At 39.2% G+C, this 26,505-nt stretch overlaps 1 protein-coding gene across 2 annotated transcripts in view; it reads left to right on the top strand.

Annotated features, from left to right (window-relative positions):
• The window catches only part of ttc37 (tetratricopeptide repeat domain 37), a 114,637-nt gene that overhangs the window by 73,200 nt on the left and 14,932 nt on the right, over positions 1–26,505 (top strand). For both annotated transcript variants that reach the window (XM_033017294.1, XM_033017295.1), the window contains exons 24-38: positions 2,109–2,177; positions 2,989–3,063; positions 5,075–5,216; positions 7,015–7,108; positions 7,929–8,006; positions 10,293–10,417; positions 12,769–12,892; positions 15,499–15,720; positions 17,279–17,351; positions 19,171–19,224; positions 19,395–19,506; positions 21,479–21,607; positions 22,035–22,159; positions 23,458–23,616; positions 25,102–25,254. In XM_033017294.1, coding sequence (XP_032873185.1) covers positions 2,109–2,177; positions 2,989–3,063; positions 5,075–5,216; positions 7,015–7,108; positions 7,929–8,006; positions 10,293–10,417; positions 12,769–12,892; positions 15,499–15,720; positions 17,279–17,351; positions 19,171–19,224; positions 19,395–19,506; positions 21,479–21,607; positions 22,035–22,159; positions 23,458–23,616; positions 25,102–25,254 — 1,734 coding nt within the window. The remainder of the gene's footprint in view (positions 1–2,108; positions 2,178–2,988; positions 3,064–5,074; positions 5,217–7,014; positions 7,109–7,928; positions 8,007–10,292; positions 10,418–12,768; positions 12,893–15,498; positions 15,721–17,278; positions 17,352–19,170; positions 19,225–19,394; positions 19,507–21,478; positions 21,608–22,034; positions 22,160–23,457; positions 23,617–25,101; positions 25,255–26,505) is intronic.

Raw genomic sequence — 26,505 nt, 5'->3', positions numbered from 1 at the left:
ACAACTCTCTGGGTGAAAAAGTTTTTCCTCATCTCCGTTCTAAATGGCCCTGTAGCGGCAGATTTTTATATCGTTCAAGAGATTACTCCCTCTTGCCGCTAAGTGGACTGCTTGGTTAAGGGGAATGTCTCCGTGTGAGCTCTCCAACAGAGACCTTCAGAGCTTATTCCCAGATAAATTTTCAAAACACAGTCTTTTGATTGATAAATTCTTTATTGTTGATTAAAATCAATGAGGTACATTCAAACTTCTTCCGACTCGTACACTATAAACCTCATCGAACACCAGCTTATCGCTTTAAAGGTTAGAAAACTTCTCGTGTCTCCGTTACACTTCGCATGGTCAAAGGGTAAACCTTCTCCATGCTGGTCCGAAACTGAACTAAAAACTAAGCTTCTGCACCAGAAACTTAGCTCCAAACACGCCCTAAAATACGTCATAAATCCCACCCACAATATAACGGGCACTCTAAAATTTAAAGACACATGCCATAGTTAATGATACACAAAACAAGCCAAATGGCCACTACAGGCCTACCCCTTATTCTTAAACTGTGGTCCCTGGTTCTAGACTCCCCAACATCGGGAACATGTTTCCTGCATCTAGCGTGTCCAATCCCTTAATAATCTTATATGTTTCAATAAGATCCCCTCTCATCCTTCTATATTCCAGTGTATCCAAGCCCAGTCGCTCCATTCTTTCAACATATGACAGTCCCGCCATCCGGGAATTAACCTCGTGAATCTACTCCCTCATAGCATCCTCCTCACAGTTCACACTGCCACCCAGCTTCGTGTCATCTGCAAATTTGCTAATGTTATTCTTAATCCCTTCATCTAAATCACTAATGTATGTTGTAAATAGCTGCGGTCTCAGCACCGAGCCTTGTGGTACCCCACTAGTCACTGCCTGCCATTCTGAAAGGGACCCGTTAATCTCTACTCTTTTTTCCTGTCTGCCAAACAATTTTCTATCCATGTCAGCACTCTACACCCAAGACCATGTGTCCTAATTTTGCCCACTAATCTCCTATGTGGGACCTTATTAAATGCTTTCAGAAAGTCCAGGTAACTCCATCCACTGGCTCTCCCTTGTCCGTTTTCCTAGTTACATCCTCAAAAAAATTCCAGAAAACTCGAGCATAATTTCCCCTATGTAAATACATGCTTTATTCTTGGTAACTCTCCTGTGTCATGCCTTTGGTTACTTTATTAAATTATAAATGGGTGTTAATGTAGCTTAAATATGTATGTGGTTATTATCTGATTACTAATGTTATTGCTGGCCTTCTGATGTCTGTTCAAGAGAAATGCTTTTTTTTCATCATGGTCTATATAGGGATCAAATGTACAGTTGTGGCAGTCCCTGGGGGTAGGCCACTCCTGGGGTCATCCCCCTCGGCTATTGAGGGACAGGGGCGTTGGTCTGCCACGAGGTTTCCCGAGGTCCCTGTGTGGTTTGTGCCCTCGCTGTGTGATTAAAGTGTGTTTGAACCTGTCTGGCGTCTGGCCTTTTCCTGACCTCGTCCAGGCCGCTACAACTGGTGACCCAGCCATTCATCACACGACGTGATGGATAACAACGCCATTGCACTTCTTTGTTTCCTGTCTTCCAACCAATTTTCTATCCATGTTCGTACCCTACCTCCAAAACCATGTACTCTAATTTTGCCCACTAATCTCCAATGTGGGACCTCATCAAAGGCTTTCTGAAAGTCCAGGTACACCACATCCACTGGTTCTCCCTTGTCCATTTTCCTAATTACATCCACAAAAAATTCCAGAAGATTAGTCAAGCATGATTTCCCCTTCGTAAATCCATGCTGACTCTGACCAATCCTGTGACACGTTTCCAAATGTGCCGCTATTTCATCTTTTATAATTGACTCCAGCATCTTCCCCACCACCGATGTCAGGCTCACTGGTCTATAATTCTCTGTTTTCTATCTCCTTCCTTTTTTTAAAAGTCTCTTCATTATTTGATATCTGTCCCGCAACGTCCACAAATTTGTAGATTTAATTGGAATTTGTACAGTCTGTTTTGACATCAATGCCATGTTTACTGTTATCGTATTACTGTATTTGTTTTTGTATGTATTTCCAATCTAGCTTGCCCATGAAGCCTTTAAGGTAGCCCAGTCTTTGGAACCCTCATATGTTATATGCTGGATTGGACAGGTAGATATTTTATACATTCTGCAAAATTATCATATTCACTGAAACATATTCTTGTTGTACATATTCTTGCAACTGTTTTCTCAATGCTGGTGCACCTCATATCACTTAAGTTTGTATGAAGGGTATTAGGCTAACTAGGAATTCAGCTTTACTGTAATAGTGTAGCTTCACCCAGTTGATTAAAAAACATATTTTGAAATAATGTTTACACATTCTATGATTGCAGTGTTCAGAAAGAATTTTGGAATGAAATAATGCATCATGTTAGCAGTAAAAATAATTTCAACAGTAATTCTGCCATATATTGATGCAACAACGCACCAGTTACATTATAGTTGTAGAGACGCCAAAACATCCCATGACAGAGTTTGCAAATGTTTAATCTACCTTTTGAAGCGACTTTTTCTCAAATCATGGCAAGGATTGCCACCATTGGATACTCACTTCCTTTGGCTTCTTATTTTGCTAATGATTGACAATTAAACAGTGCAAGAAGGAACTGCAGATGCTGGTTTAAACTGAAGATAGACACAAAAAGCTGGAGTAACTCAGTGGGATAGGCAGCATCTCTGGAGAGAAGGAATGGGTGATGTTTCAGTTAGACACCCTTCTTCAGAATGCCTGCTTTACATAAACTCAATCGAATTTGAATCAAACCCAGTAATGCACTGCTTAATTGTCAATATCTTTTTTCATCATAATTGCTTGTATGAATATTGTACTTTCCATTAATATTTTCCATATTGGCAAAGGAATTGTTTAGTTACACTTTTTATGACAGTTGTAATTTTTAGGCGCGTGTTTTTTGCAGGCACTTATTGCAGAAGCTGTTGGCAGCTATGAGACAATGGACTTATTTAGACATACAACTGAACTTGGTGTCAATGTAAGTGTTCTACTCTCCTAATTGTACTTGCAAGACCAATTATAATCAAGTCTAACCTGTGGAATAAAATATCAAATTGATTATCTTGTACAACATTGATTGGTTAATTTGCAGGAAATTTCTTCATTGAATCCTTTATTGAATTGAATCCTTTATTTGTCATTCAGACCTTTCGGTCTGAACGAAATGCTGTTTCATGACATCTAGAATACATTTGGTGCTTTGTCTTAGATGCTCATGTAAAACTCGCTGTCAAATGGCTTGCCACCTTCAGGTGCATGAACTGATGTACTGTTATGTAGCTAAAGGTTGGTGCACAATTTGTGCTGTTCTTCCATTAGCTTCAAAGACAGCAGTTTGCCTTGGTTTAAATATCATGAAGTGGCAAATTTTGTACAATGGATTGAACAAGTCACCTCAGCGACGCGGCTGTAGCGTTGCTGCTTTACAGTGCCAGACAACCGGATTTGATCCTGACTATGGGTTTTGTCTGTACGGAGTTTGTACATTTTCCCTGTGTCTACGTGGGTTTTCTCTAGGTGGATTGTTAAAATTCTGCTAGAATTTTTTTATTGTACTAGACAAAGTGGGACCCGTTGAGTCCCTGTCACACGGGCGGTCTGGTTCCCCAACGTAACCCGTTCCCCCAACGCAATATTCCGCCACTCACCCGTTCCCCCAACGCAACCCGTCCCCACAACACAATATTCCACCACACCCATAGCCCCCAACTGGGCTGAGGCGGCTCAATTCCCCTTATATCCCAGCACTCCCTCCTCTCCTCTTCATCCTCCCTCTTTTTAAACTTAAAAAAAAATGCAAGCACTTGCTGCCAGGACTTAAAAATAAAATCCAATTCCACTTCCCCTGCCTTGACCCAGCACTCCCACCCCCTCCTGTTCAGCCTCCCTCTGCCAGGACTCAGTGTTCTGTTATTGCAACATTGTTGCAAATGAGATCTCATTGTGACGTCATAGCTGTAACTGTCAGCAACTGCCACTGCAGTGTTCAAGTCATTCTTTCTCAAACTGGATTCTGTAAACTTATATATGTGATAACTTGTAAAATATAACATCTATCTGTACGAAACCTGTTGAACGCACACCACAGGACAATTCTGAGTAAGGTGGTGCAAAAATTGTAGCGCTACGTGTACCGTTTTGGCATAATTTCAGGATCTCACTCACTGACATCCAAACAAACAAGATGAGAATAAAACTCTTATATATACAGTACTAGACCAAGTGGGACCCTTGGGCCCTGTTCCCCCAACGCAATATTCCACCACTCACCCATAGCCCCCAATTGCGCAGGCGCGGGATTTGCCCTCATCCCCCAACACCCCCTCCCCATCCTCTTCACCCTCCCTCTTCTCTCTCCTCTCCCCTCTCGCTGCTCCCCCACTCCTCACCTCTCCTCTATCGCACTCCCCCACTAAATACAATGTTTAAATAACAAATCTCCTTCTCCCTCCCCCACTCCCTCCCCCACTCCCTCCCTCTCCTTACAACAATGTAACAAATCTCATTGCACTGGGTGGAACACTTGATGGGCAGTTTATGTTAATGAGATCTCATTATGATGTAATTGTCTGGTGGAGCACTGTTCACTGGCAGTTTATGTAAATTAGATCCCATTGTGATGTCATAGCTGTAAACTGCCAGCAACTGCCACTGCACTGTTCAAGTCATTCTTTCTCAAACAGGATTTTGTGTAGTAGAAAATGTGTATAACTTGTAAAATATAACATGAATCTGAATGAAACTTGATAAAAAACACACCACAAGACAATTGTGAGTGAGGTGGTGCAAAAATGGTAGCGCTATCGTGTACCGATTTGGCATAATTCCGGGATCTCACTCACTCACTCACTCACTCACTCACTCACTCACTCACTCACAGACAGACATCCAAACAAACAAGATGAGTTTTAGTAATATATAGATTTTATTGTTTTTTTAATAATTTTACAATGTGAAGAGTAATTAGAAAAAAATATTATTTTGTACAGACTGAAGGTGCTAAAGGTTATGCACACTGGGTGTGTGCAACACTGCAGGATAAATCAAATAGAAATTCAGAACTGTACAAGTACAACATTATACAGATGAATGCAATATCTGCTGCCCAGATTGTCATGAGCAAGTACACAGGTAAGATAAATTACATTACTAGGCTGCAAACCTGTATGTGAATTGATGTCCACAGTTATTTTATTTACAAACACCTTCCAATGTAACATAGTTGCTAACTATAATTGTATTTATTAATATAGATGTGACTCACAACATACTTAAAATATTTGACAATGTCTCTATAATCAATAATGTTAGTGTCCATTACTGAACAGTCATACACCTTGAAAATGAAACTTTAAATATTAAGTTTGCAAATTAATGATGTGTTATTTAATATTTAATATTTTTTATTACAAACTATCTTTAATAAGGAAAATCTCCCCCTAGAAGCATAATCAGATTATATGTCAAGTTAACCAGATGATTGAGGGTGACCAAATAGAGAGTTCTGTAAGAACATGGGGTCATAGAATCGTACAGCATAGAAAGAGGCCCTATGGCCCAATGTGCCCATGCCGACCAAGATGCCCCATCTACGCTAATCCCACCTGCCCGCATTTGGTCCATATCCTTCTAAACCTTCCTATCTATCTACTTATCCCAATGTCTTTTCAATGACAAGAAGAAAAATCAAAAGAAGAGAATTTACAAGCATCATTGCTGTGGTAAAGGGAGGGATGTTTCACAGAGTTGTAGCTAACTATACCAGTTGTACGTTAGATGCAGTTAAGTTTTCATTCCCTGAACTTGGAAAATTGATCCAAAGATTTAACTATTGATAAGCTTGAAAGTGGGATGGGTGAGTGGCTGAGAAGACAGACAAACAATTCAAATGAAAGGTCCAGGACTGTGCTTGAATGAACAATTGTAAATAACTAGTTTATAGTTTTAGAGAAACAGCGTGGAAGCAGGCTCTTTGGCCCACTAAATCCGCACTGACCAGCGATCATCTGTACACTTGTTCTATCCTACACACTGGGGACAATTTACATGAGCCGATTAACCTACAAACCTGCACGTACGGTAAACCCTCATTATAACGGACCAGAGGGGGAGGTGGGGGAATGGTGTTCGTTATTGCCGATTGTCTGCTATAACAGAGTAAGGTATTGTGTGTAGTTGAAACAAAGAACTGCTGATGATATTTAATACACAAAATGACACCAAATACTAGAATAACTCAGCAGGCCAGGCAGCTTCTGTGAAAAACATTGCTAGTTGACGTCAGGACGCATCTTCAGACTGAGTCAGTTCACCTTAAAACAAGGTGCCGATTCAGCTGGCCTGCACAAACAAGCACTTTTTCACTGGTTGACTCGGTTGTTGCCATCCCGACAGGATGCACTTTCTTCAGGATGCCGACAGAACTCGCTTGGGCACCATGAGTGCACCCTTTGCGTCCCTCCCTCTCAACCGTCACTTTGACCGCTCCCCCATCGAATGAATTGAATCAGTAAAATATTTATGCCATAGAAAGAGTGCACTTATTCTCTGTTAATATTAGTAAAAGATGGTTAACAATCATAATCCAACTAATGGGTGGTTACGCAGCTACTTTGTGTGAAATATATAACCTTTCATGATACAAGAATTGGTTGACTGGGCTTGTATTCACTGGAATTTAGAAGGATGAGAGAGAATCTTATAGAAACATGAGATTCTTAAAGGACTGGACAGGCAAGATGCAGGAAAAATGCATTCGATGTTAGGGCTAAGGAATCAAGGGATATGAGGGAAAAGCTGGAACGGGGCACTGATTTTAGATGATCAGCCATGATCATATTGAATGGCGGTGCTGGCTCAAAGGGCCGAATGACCTACTCCTGCACCTATTTTTCTATTTTTCTAACCTAAGACTTAATTTATTTTTCAGAGAGAATTCGGACCGATCCGATAGCTTTCACAATGTTGGGTTATTTAAATGAGTATTTAAACCTGAAAAAACAAGCAGCAGAGGCGTATCACAGGTAAGCTTTGCATTGTAAACCAAAAATGTACATGACCCTGAACCAAAGTTTCTTCAATGTTAGACACAAAAAGCTGGAGTAACTCAGTGGGTCAGGCAGCATCCCTGGAGAGAAGGAATAGGTGACGTTTCGTGTCGAGACCCTTCTTCAGTCAGAGGAAATGCTGCCTGTCCCACTGAGTTACTCCAGCATTTTGTGTCTATTTTCGATTTAAACCAGCATCTGCAGTTCTTTCCTGCACACTATGCATCTATCGTATACCCATAAGTATACCCTATCGTATCACTTTCAATTATTCTCTGAATCTAATAGACAAATCTAATTATGAAATTCTTGTCAAACTGAACACTGATTTTTGTGTTTGATTGCTGATTTGGGGGATGTGTACATATTATAATGTATGTAAAATGAATTCAAACACAAAAATCATAATTGTCCTGTTATCAGAAGGATTTTTTTGTTGCGCATATTTATCCGTGTATACTAGTGACTGCATGAAAACAAAAGCACATCTAGCTTTTCAGTCGTACAAAAGTATTGCGGAAAATCTGGCGGGCATCCACTAAGAGGTCATGTTGGGAATCCACTGAGAGGACCTGTTGATTCCAAGGAGATATCGTCAGTAGCAAAAGAATTCATAGGGAATGTAAAATAACAATAATTTGACAGTAACATTCTATGGAAATGTGAAAAAAGTTAACATGAATAGCTGCAGACACCAGTTGGATCAATGTCTGTGTTTATAAATTCTATTTCATTTTTGTGTTTTGGAGAATTGTTTTCTTTTGGTAAGAAATGTATCTGCTTTGATTTTTTTTAGAGCAGTAATGTTATTACAAAATGCCAAAGACAATGAGAAACTGCTGCTCGCTCGAAGAAATTGGGCTCGAGCCTTATGGTTAGTTGCTTATGTTTTATCAATTTCTTGAATAGAACATAATCATTTTGTAATGATTACTTTAATTTCAAATAATTCAATTAATGTGTTTCACGTAATAATATTAATATTTTTCTATTCATTACCTTTTAAAAAAAATAATCAAATATTCTGTTTATTTTATGCAAGGCAGCGATGATTAATTAACATAATGTCATCACTTTCAATTATTCTCTGAATCTAATAGACAAATCTAATTATGAAATTCTTGTCAAACTGAACACTGATTTTTGTGTTTGATTGCTGATATTTGGGGGATGTGTACATATTATAATGCATGTAAAATGAATTCAAACACAAAAATCATAATTGTCCTGTTATCAGAAGGATTTTTTTTGTTGCGCATATGTATCCGTGTATACTAGTGACTGCATGAAAACAAAAGAAATAGGACCAAGAGTAGGCTACATTGCTCTTTGAAATACTAGGGGACAGAGGATCTAGTGGGAGGGAGGAACTGAAGGGAATCCACATTAGTCAGGAAATGGAGTTAGGTAAACTGTCGGGACGGAAGGCAGATAAATTCCCAGGGCCTGATGGTCTGCACCCCAGCGTACTCAAGGTGGCCCTAGAAATTGTGGATGCATTGGTGATCATTTTCCAATGTTCTGTAGACTCTGCATCAGTTCCTGTGGACTGGAGGGTAGCTAATGTAGCCCCACTTTTAAAGAATGGAGGGAGAGAGAAAAAGGGGAATTATAGACGAGTTAGCCTTACATCAGTAGTGGGGAAGATGCTGGAGTCGATTATTATTAAAGACTTAATAGCAGCGCATTTGGAAAGCAGTGACAGGATCGGTCAAAGTCAGCATGGATATATGAAGGGGAAATCATGCTTGACTAATCTTCTGGAATTTTTTGAGGATGTAACAAATAGACTGGATAAGGGAGTGCCAGTGGATGTGGTGTATTTGGACTTTCAAAAAGCCTCTGACAAGGTCCCACACAGGAGATTAGTGCGCAAAATTAGAGCACATGGTATTGGGGGTAGAGTATTGACATGGATAGAGAACTGGTTGGCAGACAGGAAGCAAAGAGTAGGAATTAACAGGTCCTTTTCAGAATGGCAGGCAGTGACTAGTGGGATGCCGCAAGGCTCAGTGCGGGGACCCCAGTTATTTACAATATATATTAATGATTTAGACAAGGGAATTAAATGTAACATCTCCAAGTTTGTGGATGACACAAAGCTGGGTGGCAGTGTGAGCTGCGAGGAGGATGCTATGAGGCTGTAGGGTGACTTGGAGAGGTTGGGTAAGTGGGCAGATGCAGTATAATGTGGATAAATGTAAGGTTACCTACTTTGGTGGCAAGAACAGGAAGGAAGATTATTATCTGAATGCAAGTGCTTGCCTTGACACTTGAATGCAGTGAGTAACTCTGCTTCCACCACTTTCTCAGGCAGTGCATTCCAGGTATTTGCCAATTTGGGGATAAAAAGCCTCACTCAAATCCCTTCTAAATCTCTCGATCTTTACTCCAAATATATGACCCCTGGTTTTGTTCACTTCTAAGAGGAAAGGTTTCCTCCAATTAACCCATCTATTTTATATACCTCACTTATGTTACCTTTTCCCCAGGGAAAACAGACTCTCCAATCTCTCCTCAAAAATGCTGCATCCTAGGCAGTATTCTGGTGAATCTCTGGTGAAGCACATTCTCCATTGCTATCACATCCTTCCTATAGAGAATTAGATTTAGCTCTTAGGGCTAACGGAATCAAGAGATATGGGGAGAAAGCGGGAACGGGGTACTGATTTTGGATGATCAGCCATGATCATATTGAATGGTGGTGCTGGCTCGAAGGGACAAATGGCCTACTCCTGCACATATTTTCTATGTTTCTATAGTGTGGTAATCAGAACACTATACTGAATGCTAAAGTCTGACCAATGTTATGTAAGGTTGGAGCAAAACCTCATTATCTTTTTACTCAATTTCCCAATTTATGAAGCGTCCCACTACCTCTGGTTCTTGATTCCCCTACTGTGGGTGAAAGGCTCTGCACACTCTCCCTATCTATTCCACTCATGATCTTATACACCTCTATAGGATCAATTCTCAGCCTATTACGCTCCAACGAATAAAGTCAGAATCTGTAATCCTACAAATCCTAGCATGAGCACAGTTGTGTGAACCTGTCCTGAAAAGCATTAAATACTGCTAAGTAAAGTTGCCTTAAGATTTTGGCATGTATGGCCTGAAGATCACCTTGCTGCTTCATCAAAGTCACCTTTTCCATCTTCAGTACTGCAGGTCACTATCAAGAGTCCATCCAGGCTTATGTGTCAAATTCACTCACAGAGTTTGATGACATTACTGGAATTGCCTTGGCTTACTTCAAGAAAGGCCAACTTCCGGAGAGTGCCAAAGGTAAATATGGAATTAGCATAAATATAGGAGGAGTTTATCCTTGATAGATTTACATGTCGTTTTAACCATAATTATTATAACCTAAATTGTTATTGTTATACCCTACACACACAAATTTAGCTATTGTGATGCAAAACTTGTGATGCCCTCACGTTTAGTAATTTCAGTCCACACTAATCATGCTGTTTGCTGGCTGCACATTCATTAGTGAATGAATGGCTATCTCAGTTTAAGGATACGCTATACTTCTGAAACATTCACAAAAAAATGTTGAAGAATAGTCAAGAACTGATTTTCAAATGTTGAACTGCAAGCTTTGAGAAAGAGATATAACATAGGGGAAGTGTCATGTTTTGGTGATGTATGCACACAAGGCTGTGTGAATGTTACCATAAAGTTGCATGGTGGAATCTGGCATCAACTTGACACATCAACTTGACACAGTCAGTCATTTCTATTGTGGAAGTTGTGGACCTAATTATAATGCCGAATCTGAGGCCCAGAATTATAGCACAAGTAAATATAGCAACTCCTGTCCTTATACCTCCTCCCTCGACTCTGACAGTCCTTTCAGATTAGGCAGAGGTTCATTTGTACCTCCTCCAACCTCATCTACTGTATCCGTTGTCAAGATGTGGACTCTTTTACATCGGCGAGACCAAACGTAGACTGGGTGATCATTTCGTTGAACACCTTCGCTCAGTGCGCTTGGACCTACCTGATCTCCGAGTTGCGAAACACTTTTATTCCCCTTCCATTTCCCACACTGACCTTTCTGTCCCAGGCCACATCCATTGTCAGAAGCTAAACCCAAATTGGAGGAACAGCATCTTATATTTCTCTTCGGTAACTTAAAACCCAGTAGTATGACTATTGATTTCTCTAACTTCAAGTAACCCTCTCGCTCCATCTCACCCCCACCCGTCACACCAGCATTTCGTTCTCACCTAGCAAACAGCTAACAATAGCCTTTCCTTTATCATTGTTACTTTTTTGCATATCTTTCATTAATTTGTTCTATATCTTTCTACATTATTATCTATGTCTCTCGTTTCCCTTTCCCGTGACTTTTAGTCTGAAGGAGGGTCTTGACCCAAAACCTTACTCATTCCTTCTCTCCAGAGATGCTGCCTGTCCCGCTGAATTAATCCAGCATTTTATGTCTGTCTTCAATTATAGCACATCTCTTTGTACTGGTGATGCAATGGAAACCGCAGAATGCTGTCCTACAAGGGTAGCTTGCTACCAAGAATATTTATATAATGGCAATTGTTTCTGTATTATGAAGTACAAAGTGGCTTTCTGGCTCTGACAGCAATATAGCAACCACCCAATTGTATTATGATGCTAGAAGAGCACTCTCAGATGAAAGTGTCTCCATGAAGCAGAGGGCTACCCTGTAGAGAACACTTGTTCACTTATCCTACTAATATACCAGTCCTCTTGCTGTTACCCACAGCCCAAATGTTGTTGCTCATGTAGAAGTGCACAGTCGGGCTTCTTGACCAAGATCTGCTTGATGTTGTCTTCCAAGGATATCAGCACTTCAACCCTCCACCTCCCTCTCCCCAACTGCAACCCTGCTCAAGCTTTTCTGCAGTCAGTGGAGTAAACCTTGCATTATGATAAGAGAAGACAACATCCATTGCTCTAAATATGAATAAGCTGATAAGGATTTATTGGTATTTCACACAATTTTTTTTGTGTGTATATAAACCAGGCAAAACGTGACATTGTTGCCTGTTGGTAGATCCTTGCCACATTTGAGTGCATGTTCCGCTATTAACGATTAGAAGATCAAATTGCTTGGAATGTTGAGTTCCAAGATGGCATTGTATGTGGCAAATCAGCTTTGCTTGCTGATTGGTGTCATAGTCCCCCAGCTCTGTATTCGCATAGCATTGTTCACTATGTGCTTGTCCTAAATGTGTTATTAATATGGCATCTATAGTATTAGTTCATTATTTTGTCACATGTACTGAGATGTAGTGAAAGATTTTGTAATGTAGTTCATCAAGCTATTTTTTTTTCTGCTGAAAATGGGCCTCTGTGCTCTCAATTTCTTGCCAATTATCTCTACATGTGATGTGTTCTTAAATTTGTTTTCCTATAACGATGGCTGCCTTTAAAGCACTTGTTACTGCAAATTTTTTTTTAAGTAATTCAAATACATTATAACATGAAAGGCACTATTTATTTGGTAGTTTGCTTAAAGTGAGATATTCCGTTACCCTGTCACAAAAAAATCAGTATTCTTCCTGTATCACAATTCATTTTGGAAGTTATGTAATTTTTTGGTAAGATAAAAGTTATTGCTGAAAAACTCATTTGCCTCATTTATCTTTTACCAGCTTATGAAAAGGCTTTAAGTATTGCTCAGACGGAGAAAGAGAAGGCTCATATCCTGATTGCGCTTGCCATGATTGAGATAAAAAGCAACAGAATGGACAATGCTAAGACTTTACTTTTCAAGTGGTAAATGCCTAGAACACATTAATTTTATACTACCATCTCAATTTCAGAATGTTTCTATATTTCTGTTATTTTCTAGTTTATAAATCTTGATAATTGGAATAGCAAGAATTGTGTGTAATAATCAGAATGGCTTAAGAATGAAAGGGCCTTTGCTCGGAAATGTACAGTCTTAAGGGCCTGTCTCACTTGGGCGTCATTTACGCGACAGGCTGGTAGTGACTGACGCATGACGGTCACGCGAAAATCGTCTAGCAGTACGACAGTCGCGCGCCAAGTGCTCTTGAGGGCCCTGCTTCTTTTGGGAGTCATTTGCGATGTCGTTCGTACTTAGTCTGATCTCCGTGGCAAAGATTTTCCCAGAGAAAATCAAAGATACTATGGTGCAAATTTTTCAAAACTACCCGCGCTTTATACCCGGGTGGTCACGTGGTGGGGCGCTCAAATGACGCGCAAACGGCGCGCCAATGGTGTACGGGCGGCGCATGGTTACGGACGTTGACGCACGGTGATGCATAATAAATTAGCATAGGCAATGTTCGTGCGTAACCGTGCGTCATCACGCGCTACACATACGCCGTCAGCACTTCAGCATACGCCATCAGTACGTCAGTGTGCGCAAGGGATACGTCACAGAGGTGGTTGGCGCCGTGCGTTACCGCGCGTCACTGCATATGCCACCACGCCTCACCATGCGCCATGCTCGCGTCACGACGCACCAATTAATTTTTAGGTTGTCACGTAAATGACGTGCAAATGACGCCCAAGTGGGACAGGCCCTTTAGGTTACTCACTTTAATATATATTCATGTTTTTAGACTTCCTATGAGGTATCAGATAAATAGTTACCATTAGATAAAAGGGTCCTAATTTCTGCAATCACATGGCGGTGAAATAATATTGTGCAGATTATCTTGCTGCAAAGAAAAGTGGTTTAATGGCTAATTTTAGAGTAGACTTTAGAAATACAAGATGGAAACAGCCCACTGAGGCCGCGGCGACGGGCGATCATCTGGTACACTAGCACTATCCCACACACTAGGGACAATTTACAGAGATCAATTAACCTACAGACATGTACCTCTTTCGAGTGTGGGAGGAAACGGGAGCACCCGGAGAAACGTAGGTCACAGGTCATAGGGAGAATGCAGTCACAGGGAGAACGTACAAATTGTACAGACAGCGCCCCCAGTCAAGATCGAATTTGGGTCTCCTGGTAATTTAGTGCCCCTTCCTTATTCGGACAGATAGATTCCAATAATTTGACCAGTGATGAAGAAATATCAGGAATATATTTGTAAGAAAGCATATTTGCAACCTGGAGAGAATTCTAGCAATTAGGGTGTCCATATCAGCCGGTACACAAAAATGCTGGAGAAACTCAGCGGGTGCAGCAGCATCTATGTCCATATCAGCCTTCTGCCTTACAGATGATGGTGAGGCTTTGGGGAAGTCGAGGATTTTTTTGCTCACTGCTCGTTGCTGTGCATGTTCTAATCTGTTCCCGTAGCCTATCAAATTTGTATGGGTTGATTGAAGGTGCAGCTAGTTCTGAAGAATGTCTTCCAGACCACTGCTGGGAAAACATTAACATTTTAGTCGTGAACTAAACAATTTAGTCATGAACTAATTCAAGTACCCTCCATTTTCAATGATAGAACCAGATGTTTCTGCCTTGTCTTTAATACGTGATGAGTTTGCATTTTTGGAGTTTTCAATTTACATGGTCATTTATTGACCAACGTCATTTCAATTGTTTGTGGCAGGATTGCAGTGTTTTGATCTGAACCATTGGTCGTGGAATTGGTTAAATTATTATTTAATTCTTGCATTATTTGGTGCCATCAGCAAGTTTTGAAATTTTACTTATTCAGACCATCCTTGTGGAACAATGATTTAACATTTTTAACAAATCTGATTAACTACACTTAAATCCTTCTTGTACAACCAGAAACACATAAATCACTTGTTATGTCATTGCTATTTGCAAACATGTATGAAAATAACATATATTGTACATTGTATCATACATTGTACCAAAGGGCATAGGTTTAAGGTGAAGGGGAAAAGATTTAATAGGAATCTGAGGGGTAACTTTTTCACATAAAGGGTGGTGGGTGTATGGAACAAGCTGCCAGAGGGGGTCGGGTACTTTTCGGCGCCGCTGTTTCGGCGCCTCCGTTTATAATATCTGTACTAACCCTAACCCTTACCCTAACCCTAACCCTAACACCCCGGCCAGAGGAGGTAGTTGAGGCTGGGACTATCCCAACATTTTAAGGAAGAGTTAGGCAGGTACATGGATGGAACGGGTTTGGAGGGATATGGACCAAATGCAGGCAGGTGGGACTAGCATAGTTGGGATATGTTGGCCGGTTGGGCCAAAGGTCCTCTTTCCACGCTGTATAACTCTGACTCTAACGAGATTTGCTAACATGATTCCACTTGAAAAGGTGGCTTCAGGTACTAAACAAACTGCATATTTTTTTCAATCTTTCAAAGTATATTATAACGTAGCATTTTTAGATGGATGTTGAAAGTACATCAGTTATAAGTGCTGGAATAATATACATTACAAAGTTAATTGCATTCTGCTTTTAATTTAATAGCTCAATGCTGAAGGAGCCCAGTGTGGAGAGTCTTCAGGCATTGTGTGCTCTGGGACTCTTGAAGAAGGATACCACTCTCACTACAGCAGCACTTAATGAGCTGTTCAAACACTGGGATAAGATTGCTTCAACTTATGAAACATCACTTCTTTCTTCAGGAATGTTTTCTTTGCAAAGTAACAGTTTAGCTGTACAGAGACAGGCATCAAAAGCTGTTCATAGGTAGGTCTTTAACACTTATACTTTTATATACAGCAAAAAATCGTTTTTTTTTAACCTAAAGTGATAAAGGTCATACACATTTAATTCAAACTATCTTGTTATAATTTTCTATTCCAGCAGAAAAATAATATCCATGTAAAATGTTGATTATTTTGGCGAGAATTGTGGTCCTGACTTTGATTTTAAATCGTATTCAAATTTCAAAAGAGCAATATATAATTAAAATCTTCAGTTTAATTAAGTGGTCAGAACTACTCTAAATTTGTTTTGCGGTTATGAAATAATTGCTTTAGTTTACAATTGCTATCTAATAATGAGTGTTCAGACTTACCTTTATATTTGTCATTAGTGCCAATAATGGAGAATTATTTTTTTCCTTACAATGTAATTTTGAAAAATGTAAAAGATATAAATCAGTAAGAGACATAAATTAAGTGAATATACCACTAATCATATTATTGCCGGCATGAATGAGTTATAATTGAATGAGTCATACAGCCAATTACTTTGTATTCAATATTGACTCAGGCTTGTACTGTTAATGTATTTCACAGGGAGCCTTTTTAAAAGTGATTAGTCATGGCAAGTATTAGCAATTTGTATTTAGTGAAATACTGGTAAATGCAAGAAAGATGGTGTTTTCCAAGATCATTACTCAGTAATTGCAAAATTTGATATCTAAAATATTAAAGCAAGACTTTCTAAGAGACGGTTGATTGGCAAAGTCAAATTAATTTTAAGCTAATAGCAATTTTGAACAAAATTCTATTAGGATGCCAGCTATGCAATATTGTAAATGCTACAGTTTAGTCGTGAATGGCTTCATTTGAATACACAGCTCAGCTCAATCTTACCGCAATGACCACATGTAACTTTGCTTGGTAAGCTTGTAATCAGAAGATCTTTTTTAAGCAAAGAATAGGTAAACATTCTTCCTCAAAATTATTCTGCTTATTCTTCATTAAAACACTTCATCAAAGAATGATAAATGGAACTGCTGAGAATTTGAAATTGTTGCAGAAAATATGTCGTCCAGAGTCTGGAGACCAGGGATATGAAGAGCCCAGGTATCGGACCATCTGTATAAGAACCTGAGGAAGTAGTGCTGACAGGCAGTGGCTCTGTTTATAATCTGTCCATAACAATCAGATTTGCCGAATAGTAGTAGGAAGTAGAAATAGCGGTCAGGCATCTAATGAACATTGCATTCAATTGCAGTTGTTTATGCTGCATTCCAGTACTGAACATTACAGCTCCATATCTGAAGTGTCTTGACATGGAGTTTCTAAAGATGGATCATTTACAAATATTTCTTACTACTAGGTCAATGCAATATAACTTGGATAATTCTATGCATAAAATTGGTGTTCTCCATATCTTTGGAACATGAAATCTCAATTCTGCACCATTCCGAAAAAAAGCTCCAAATGTATTTGGGTGATTCACCAATCTCTTTATCATAAAATATGCACTTTCTGTTTCAAGATGTATATTTGCAAGTTAATTAAAAAAGCATATTACAAAATGTAAAATCTTTCTACCCCACCACCCCTCCCAGCAATCCAGCAGATCCTGCCCTTTGGACATTATTATGCAGAGTTGTTCCTCAACATACTCCCCAAAAGGCGGAAGTAAGTATCCTTTATATTGTCTGAAATATTATTGTCAGTTTGTTTTCTTGATATATCTAAGCCCATGTCACCTTAATCATGTTAATCCTTACTTCACAGAAATTTCCAATTCGGTCTGTCAGCCTTTGACATGACAGAAAACTTTCTGGAATGCTAATGTGATAATTGCTAATTGCTTTATTGATATGTAGTGATACTCAAAATTGTTAGTGCAATCACAAAATTATTTTAACAATAGCAGGGATCGGTTGGGAGTTGGGAGAGGGAGGGGGAATGGTTTCAGCTGTAAAAGAACAAGATGACTTAGATTTTCTTAAATTACTTGCCTGTCCCCCAATTGGATTTACACCCATTTCTCCCCTCCCGTCATCCCTTTCCACCCTGTATTCCTTCCCCTGGCTTCACAATTCGCACCCCTTCTACCCTTATCTTACATTTTTTGTCTATTCATCGATGGCCCTTGTCCAGCCATTTGTCCATCAAAAAAAACCTTCACCTGTATCCACACATCACACACCACACTTTGCCTGCCCCATCTAATTTCTTTACCAGCTTTTTTCCCCCCCACTACAATCAGTCTGAAGAAGGGTTCCAACCCAAAATGCCACAAAGTCATGTGCTCCAGAGTTGCACTTTGTATCTATTTTTGTAAATCAGCATCTGCTGTTCCTTGTTTCTCCACTTAAATTCTCTCCTTTGCTCTGAACTATTTAGTGCATAACACACCTAGAAAGGTTTCTGCAACATTGGTCTATAAGCTGCACTGATATTTCTTGTGCTAAGGGTAGGGGAATCGAAATGAAGAGGACATATATTTAAAATGAAAGGGACTAGATATAATACAAACCTGGGGGGGCAACGTTTTACTTGGATAATGGTCGGTGTATGACACGAGCTACCAGAGGTGGTTGTTGAGGTGTACTATAACAACATTTAAAAGAAACTTGGATAGGAACATGAATAGGAAAGATTTAAAGGGATACTAGACCAAGTGCAGACCTGTTGGGTCTGCTCCCCTAACGCACCCGTTCCCTACCCGTGGCCCCCACGGGAGGCGTGGTCCTCCAACTCAATCCGTTTTCGAACGTAAGTGAAGCTGATCACTGCTAGCCGAGCCATTGTGACATCATCAGTTGAAGCTGCTCGTTTAAAATTCAAAGTATTTTGATTGTTTTTAACTTTAATCAGTAATGTCGAGAAATAAAGCATAACATGTTCAGTAAAGGTGTTCTCTGCCTAGAGGGGGAAAATGTGAATCTGAATATGTAAAAATATTAGCATTTTGAAAGCTTTAATCTCGAATAACGTGAAATACAGGATGAAATCTTCATGGGAAGCTGATCACTGCTAGCCGAGCCATTGTGACGTCATCAATGGAAGCTGGTCGTTTTAAATTCAAAGTCTTTTAATGTTTTTAAACTTCTTACTTACTTTTAATCAGTAATAAGTCGAGAAATAAAGCATAAAATGTTCAGTGAAGGTGATCTCTGCCTCGAGGGGAAAATGTAATCGTTACCGCATAGTGTTTTTGCGAAGATATATATAGACAACCACATATACACACACACATACACACTTACAAGATCAGAGTTTTAATAAGTATATGATGATATAATATGATGGGACTAGCTTAGATGGAGCTTCTTGATTGGCAGGGACAAACCCAGTAGGCTTCTATGACCCTAAGGCATGCTTTTGTATTTTATTGTCAAATGTAAAATAATTCATGAAATGTAATTGTATATGGGCGAATGTATGTGAACTGAAGTTCAAATAACTTTGGTATTATCTTGTTTTCATTTTGGCTTTCATTTTGTAGGGTGGGGTAGTGGCTGGCAATGTAGCACAGATCCTCAGTTCTCATCATTCAAAGGTAAATTCAAACTAATCAGTATTTATATGGCTATTTTTGTTTAGTCTTCAGAATAATATCCTCAACTGCAGCACATAATGTTACAAAACAATCTAGTATACTTAAATCAAACATTTAATATGGGATGTTTGCAATTTATAAAATAGATCTTTATTTTTCTTCCCTTCCAGAATGCTCTTTTGTTCAGTGCTGTAAACCAGATAGCAGCAGGAAAACATGCTGCAATTGATAACAATGATAATGCATTAAAGACTATCCAAAAGACAATCCATCTTTATCCAGGTATACCAATCTGTGATTCAGATTAAAGACAAATATATGTCATTGTTGCTGTCACGATCCAATGTCTTAAATGTTCATAAATATACTAAAAGGGAGAACTTTAATTATATTTAAGCTGGTGGTGGGATGTGTTTTTCATTAAATTATTTATGTTTATCCAATTATATGCCATGGTCATCAATCTTAGGAAAAACCTGCTGAAGTACTGAGATTGTCGCTGGATGACAGAATACCATGTCTGATTTTAATTCTGACTCTAGTATTCAGTATGACTTAATTGTCATTATCTAAAAAAAATTAATGTTAATTCTAAAGATTTCTAATTAATTATCAATTATCAACCACCAAAAATGAAATGGAGTCATTTGAGGCATTATTAGTTCATTATTGAAACTCAAAAAGAAATGTGGATGCTGAAAATCTGAAATAAAAACAGAAAATGCTTGAAGAACTGAGCAAGCCAGACAGCATTCTGTGGATATGGAAATAGAGTTAATGTTTCAGGTCAATAACCCATCAAGGAGAGGTGAGAAGCTGTGTGATGTAAACTGCAGAAAAGGGAGAGGAGGAAGCCAAGGTACACAATGTTATTGGAGCTTTCTAGTTAATGTGTTGGCGAAACCAAATGCAGATTGGGTCATTGCTTTGCAGTTCTTTGGGTATGCCCTGAACTTGTTGTTACTTGTTACTTTAATTCTCCATCCCACTCCCATTTTGTCTGTAGTTTGCTGCACTCTTACAAATCCCAATGTATGTTTGAGTAGCAACAACTTATCTTCCCTCTAGACATACTGCAGTCTTTGAGACTTTACTTTGACAATTTTTGATAACCAATTTGTGCCCAAACTTGCCGATCCTGAGGCAAGATCCACCTTAACTTAGATTTTCTCTTTCTACAGATGCTGCTTGATTTGTTGGGTATTTCCAACAAGTATTGCCTCCTACATGTTCTTCTAGATCACAACTTCAAAAAATAAACTCAATCAAATTGGCCCTGACACAAATGCATGCAGATCTAGACTGTCAGAATCCATGGGGCTCACTTGCAGCCTTTCTTAAACAGACATTAGCCACCCTAATTCAATAAATGTAATACATTTCTACTTGAATAGAAATTAGAATATTTGCCATGAACATTTTCAAAAAATGACTGAAATATTGACATCATATATCACATGCAATGTTATTAAATCTTCCTTCCCCCCCTGCCCCCAAGTTTGTTTTATTGTGCTGCATAGGTTCAATCATTCATAAATTCATGAATGTTAGCAAATATCCCTTTTTTTTAAAACTACTTCTGGCCTAAAGATGTTATCATCTAATATATTTCCACTCTTGTTATGGTTCTATTATCGCAATATTAATCTCCTTGTGAAGCAATTGCATCAAACCTATTTTTCTTTATATTTACTGCTATTTCTCTTCTTGTTCCAAGTCCAAACAAAATATAATTCAAATAAATTAATTTCCATGTATTCAGCAATGAATACATCTGAAAATTAAGAAGATAGGGAGCTTAATGTCTAGTGATTTTGTAATAATATCCTCTCCATAATATCCTATCCATCACATATCCATGTTCTCCAGAGATGCTTTGTTACTCCAGCACTTTGTGCCTATTTTTGTAAACCGGCATCTGCAGTTCCTTGTTCCAGTAATAATATCCTTGTCCATTTTGCAGGTGGCTTACAACTCTTAAGGTTGCAAAATTAACATTATTAATAATGAATTGAGCAAAATTGACCATAGCTAAAATCATCCATAATTTATTTCCCAGAAATAAACTGAAATAATAATATTGTCAAAGCTGTTAAATCAACAACATGGAGGTCTCAATGTTCGAACTCTAAACACCAAATGAGGAAATAATCCTGTTGTATAATAAATTGTAACCTAAAATATGGAAGAATATTATTGCTTTGCTTTTAGAGTTAAATAAGTTAAGTTTTTAATTGTCTGTTTCATTTCGCAGATGATCCCACTGTGTGGGCCAGCTTAATGGCAGCGTTACACATGGAAAAAACATTAGCTCATTTAAATGGCAAACATTCAAAACTAACTGCATCAGAAGAACTGTTTGTTGTAGCAATCACATCAAAAAGTAAGTGATTTAGTTTAGTTTATTGTCACGTGTACCAAGGTATAGTGAAAAGCTTTTTTTGTTGCCTGTTATCCAGTCATGTGATGCATTAATGCACTTTGCTACTTTAATTTACATGATCACTTACTTACAAAGTTTGAACTGTATTAATTTATTTCAACATTCCATAAACTTTGCAGTGACTGATACATTTACATCTTAATCTGAAATGACCTCCTCTGATCAATTGCATAATCTTTTGTAAATTTTTCAGTTTAAACTTTATATGTTATCCGTGCTATTGTTTCATTGAGAGAAATATGTGAAAATATTCTCAATTTAATTCATGGCTATTAACATATTTATTGGCTCATACTGGTATAATTTGAGGGGGAGGAGTGATTAATGATGGATGATACATAATTCTAACATTTTTATTATTATATAGTAAAGACAGAGAAGACCATGCCAGCTTTCTATCTTCAATCCCTGGAGAACTGGTCTTTGCAGCAGGCTGCTACTGGATTAAAAGAAATGGGCAGGCATTCTGATGCTGAAGCTTTCTGCAATAAAGTACTGTATCATTCAAACAAGAGCTGTATTATATTACTGTGCTGGCTGGGGAATGTTTTATTATTCTGTAAACAATCCAATACATTTCATTAAGCCTCCTTAGTGACAGGTTTGGAAACAATATTTCAATAGATCGTTATCAGGTCTTAACATAATTGGACAAAATACAATCGTGTTAGATAAATGTATTCGTTTTTTGATAATGTTGGCAGTAGGGCACATAAAGAGGAAGCAATGGATGTAGTGTAATTGAGTTTTCAAAAGGCTTGATAAGGTACCGAATATTGCTTTTAAAGTTGCAGATGCTGAAAATCTGGAATAAAAACAGGAAAAGATGGAAACAACTCAGGAAGACAGGCAGCGTTTTTTTAATTCAATTCAGCGACGTGGGATTCGCAGGCTGAGTCAGCATATAATAATTGACCATTCCTAGGTGCCCTTGAGAAGGTTGTTGTGAGCTGCCTTGAACTGCTGCAGTCCTTGGGGTATGGTACCCACAATGTTGTTGGAGTGGAAGTTACAGAATGTTGACACAGTGACGGTGAAGGAATGGTGATATATTTCCAATTACTGATGGGACGTGGGTTGGAGAGCATCTTCCACATGGTGGTGTTTCCCTGGTTTTGCTGTCATTGTCTTTGTGGCTGGTAGAGATCATGGGTTTGGATGGTGCTGATTAAGTAGTCGGTGAGTTGTCAATGTGCATCCTGTTTTGGTGGTGGAGTGAGTGGTTGCGGATGAGTGCCAATCAAGTAGTTATCTGTAGAAGGATAAATATAGCCAATACAGATCCACAACCTTTGTTCTCACGGAGTCTCAGATCGGAGACATTACCTTTTTTTAAATTTGCACGGATGCTGAGAGTATATCCAGATTCTTTTGTTTTTATTTCAAATAAAAGTCGGTGATTCAGATCAAGAGAGGGGTCTTGGGATGTCATGTCTACAGGATTTTACAATGGCAAATTGAGTAAACTCGACATATACTCGGGAACATAATGCGATTGAAACAATATTATTGCAAAAGTGCCTGGTATGGAAGCTGAAAGGTGGTAATCCCAAAATACGGGATGAATTATTTAAACCAAAATCAGGCGAAATATCTTCACACAGGATATTGTAAATCAAAGTTCATAGTATTCCATGATCAGTTGACTAAATTCAAGGCTGTGAGCACTATAATTTTGGAAAATCAAAAAGTTTAAATGAGTATTTTTGAGAGAGTGCAAGTGTATGGGTTAAACTAACTTTTCAAAAATAAATTGCGTGGTGTTTTACTGGTACTTTACTTTCTTATAGGTACTAGAGAGGTATCCAGACCACCCTGCAGTGTTCCTATTGCTGAGGCAGATTCAATGTGAACAGCTCTTGCTTTCACACCAGCAGCTTCCTGATACAGTTTTAGAAGAACTGAAGAAGGCAGTGATGTCAAATTTCACATCGATTACAGCTTGGCATGTATGTTCTGTACTGTGACTTTGTTTTACATTAATAGTTCATTTTTTATGACTTTCTTTGCACCAGGTTTAGAGGCAGTAATCGATAAATAATTACAAATCCTGCTTATAGAAATATATTTAATAAATTATTAGCATCTTTATAAAGCTCTGGGCTTAAACTTTCTTCACTGACAAAATCATTAGTTGATTTTGATGGTTTCTGTTGAAATTATAGAAAAAACAGTAGAATTGTTACCTGCTACATGAAGCTTGTTTAGGTAGCACAGAAATGCAGGTTATACTCTGTTAGAATAGGCAGTTGTGGGGGATAGGTGACTCAACACACAATATTTTGAGCCACCCTCGCCCTCTTTCCAAACAACTTTTGCCAGAGGTCCTTTTTCTTTGTTGTATATTATCTTAGTAGTAAATGCATTGTATTATGTATTTAGAAATATACCTGGTCTCTCCCCTTTCCCAGCTTTCTTCTCCACTACAATCAATTGAAAAAAGATCACCTATCCATGTTCTCCAGAGATGCTGCCTGTTATTCCAGCACTTTGTGTCCTTTTGTGTATTAACCAGCCTCTGCAGTTCTTTGTTTCTACTTTCTAGAAATAATTCCATTAGTGTGGGTTTTCTTGGGAAAGTGACTGGCCGGGAACCTCATCTCAAAATTTCATGCAACTTAGAAGAGGTCAATAAATCCATTTGAGTCCTTGCCAGGTCTTGAAACATTCCCAAGAGTTCAACCTATTTCTCTAACTTATTCTCTGGACGTGCCTATCAATTCCTCACTGTCCCTCAATTGTCTCCTGAATCTCATGCCTAACCAGCAGCAATTTACAATTTTCACCAATATAATTCACTTTAAAGGCTCAGAATTTCAAGTTTTGATTTTATAAAGTTAGAAACTGCAGAGCAAAGCACATTTTTGTTGGGTGAAATGTTTGTGATTATTGTTAATATATCTTGAAATGAGCCATCAAGAATGGAAGCAAGCTCTTCGGCCCAACTCATCCTTGCCAATCTGAGCTAGTTCTATTTGGCTCATATCCCTCAACTTTTTCTGTCCAAGTACCTTCCTGAATGTCTTTTTAAAATGTTGTAATTATACCCACCTCATTCCTCTGGAAACTCATTCCACATACCCACCACCCTCTGAATGGAAAAGTTGCCACTTGGTCCTCTTCACCTTAAATCTATGTCTTTAAAGAGGCTCCCCTAACCAAGGGAAAAAAACCTGTAACCTTATTAAAGCCCCTCATCGGAATGCAATCTGGAATTAATCCTGTCTCATAATAATCCATCCTTAAAGATTGCTATTGACAGGTATAGATACAGAATTATCTATTCTAATCGGACAAAAATGCATTTTTTCATTCTGTTTGTTGTTTTCCAGAAACATTTCAGACTGATGTGTATCACAGTATAGGATATACAGTATAGGACAAAACATTTGACAGGAATCTATGTTTATTTTTGAATATCTGTTTCCCACCAGTGGTTGGCAGAAATATATAAATCCCAGGGTTTGATGGTAGCTGCAGAGATGTGCTACAGACAAGGTTTGCAACTGTCTTCAAAACAAGGTGATACGAGTGGCAAGTTGTCAAGTCTGCTCCGATTAGCACTGCTTGCACTTTCACTTGGCACGGTAAGGATTTCATAATTAGCAACTTTCAAAGTTAGTTTGACCTTTTTCACTTTTCCTGGACGTATTGTTGTAATGGTATTAAAGAAGAGACACTTTTTCCCCCCCCCTTCCAGTTTATAAACTCAACGCTGGTATTTTATAGTGCAATGAGATTATACAGTGAAAATTGATAGCATATTCTGTGTATAGATGTGTGCATCAATGTGCATCAATTAGTATAATTAATCCCTGTTGATTTTCTGAAAATTGTAAGTTGGAAACGTTGGATTATCATTTATTTTCTGGGGAAGTTTAATATAAATTCAAGTATTGAGGAGGCCCCTGGTGGTGGGCCATGCACTGTACATAACCTTCGGCTCTGGGGGTGGGGTCACGGTGACGAGAGGGAGGGGCCACGGGTGCCCCTGGGGGTTATTTAAGATGCTAGTGCATCCGCGGGTCGACGCCCCCACAGCACAAACTGGATGCCTCGGACTCTGCGGTTGGCGGCATGTTGGAGCAGTCTGGAGCAGTCTGTGGACGGTCACTGGCAGCCTCTTGCCTTTTTCAGCCACCAACCTAGCCCGGCGGAGTGTAAATACAACGCTTTCCACCGGGAGCTGCTCGCTTTATACCTGGCGGGTAGGCATTTCCGGTATTTCCTGGAGGGCCGGGACTTTGTTGCCTTTACCGACCATAAGCCCCTCACCTTCACCAAGGTTGCAGATCCTTGGTCCGCTCGGTTGGAGCGCCATCTCACCGCAATCTCTGAATTTACGACGGACATCCGCCACATCGCCGAGAAAAGTAACCTGGTCGCGGACGCCTTGTCCCGCCCGGCTGTTGTAGCCGTTCTTGATGTGGCCCCCGGGAATTGATTACTCCGCTTTGGCGGCAGCGCAGCTGGCGGACGAGGCGATAAAGGCGTACCAAACTGCCATCACAGTCCTGTGTGAAGTCTCCACGGGGCAGTTGCGGCCTATTGTTCCGGTGCCCTGGCGTCGGCGGATTTTCGACTCCATTTTTTGTTTGGCTCGCCCATCAAACCGGGCAACAGTGGCGTTGGTTGCGGCAAAAAAGCAAAGTCATTGGGACCGGACGTGCATTCCATGTCAAACATCGAAGGTTCAGTGGCACATCCGGGTGCCAGTTCAAGGCTTTGCAGTGCCTCGCCAGCGTTTCGGCCACGTCCACGTGAATATCATGGGGCCCCTGCCACCGTCCAACAGCATTTCACATCTGCTATCAGTGGTAGACCGTTTCACGTGGTAG

This window comes from Amblyraja radiata, chromosome 3, assembly GCF_010909765.2.
Source record: "Amblyraja radiata isolate CabotCenter1 chromosome 3, sAmbRad1.1.pri, whole genome shotgun sequence".
NCBI classification, from domain to species: Eukaryota; Metazoa; Chordata; class Chondrichthyes; order Rajiformes; family Rajidae; genus Amblyraja; species Amblyraja radiata.
This window is presented reverse-complemented; position numbering and strand designations above follow the sequence as displayed.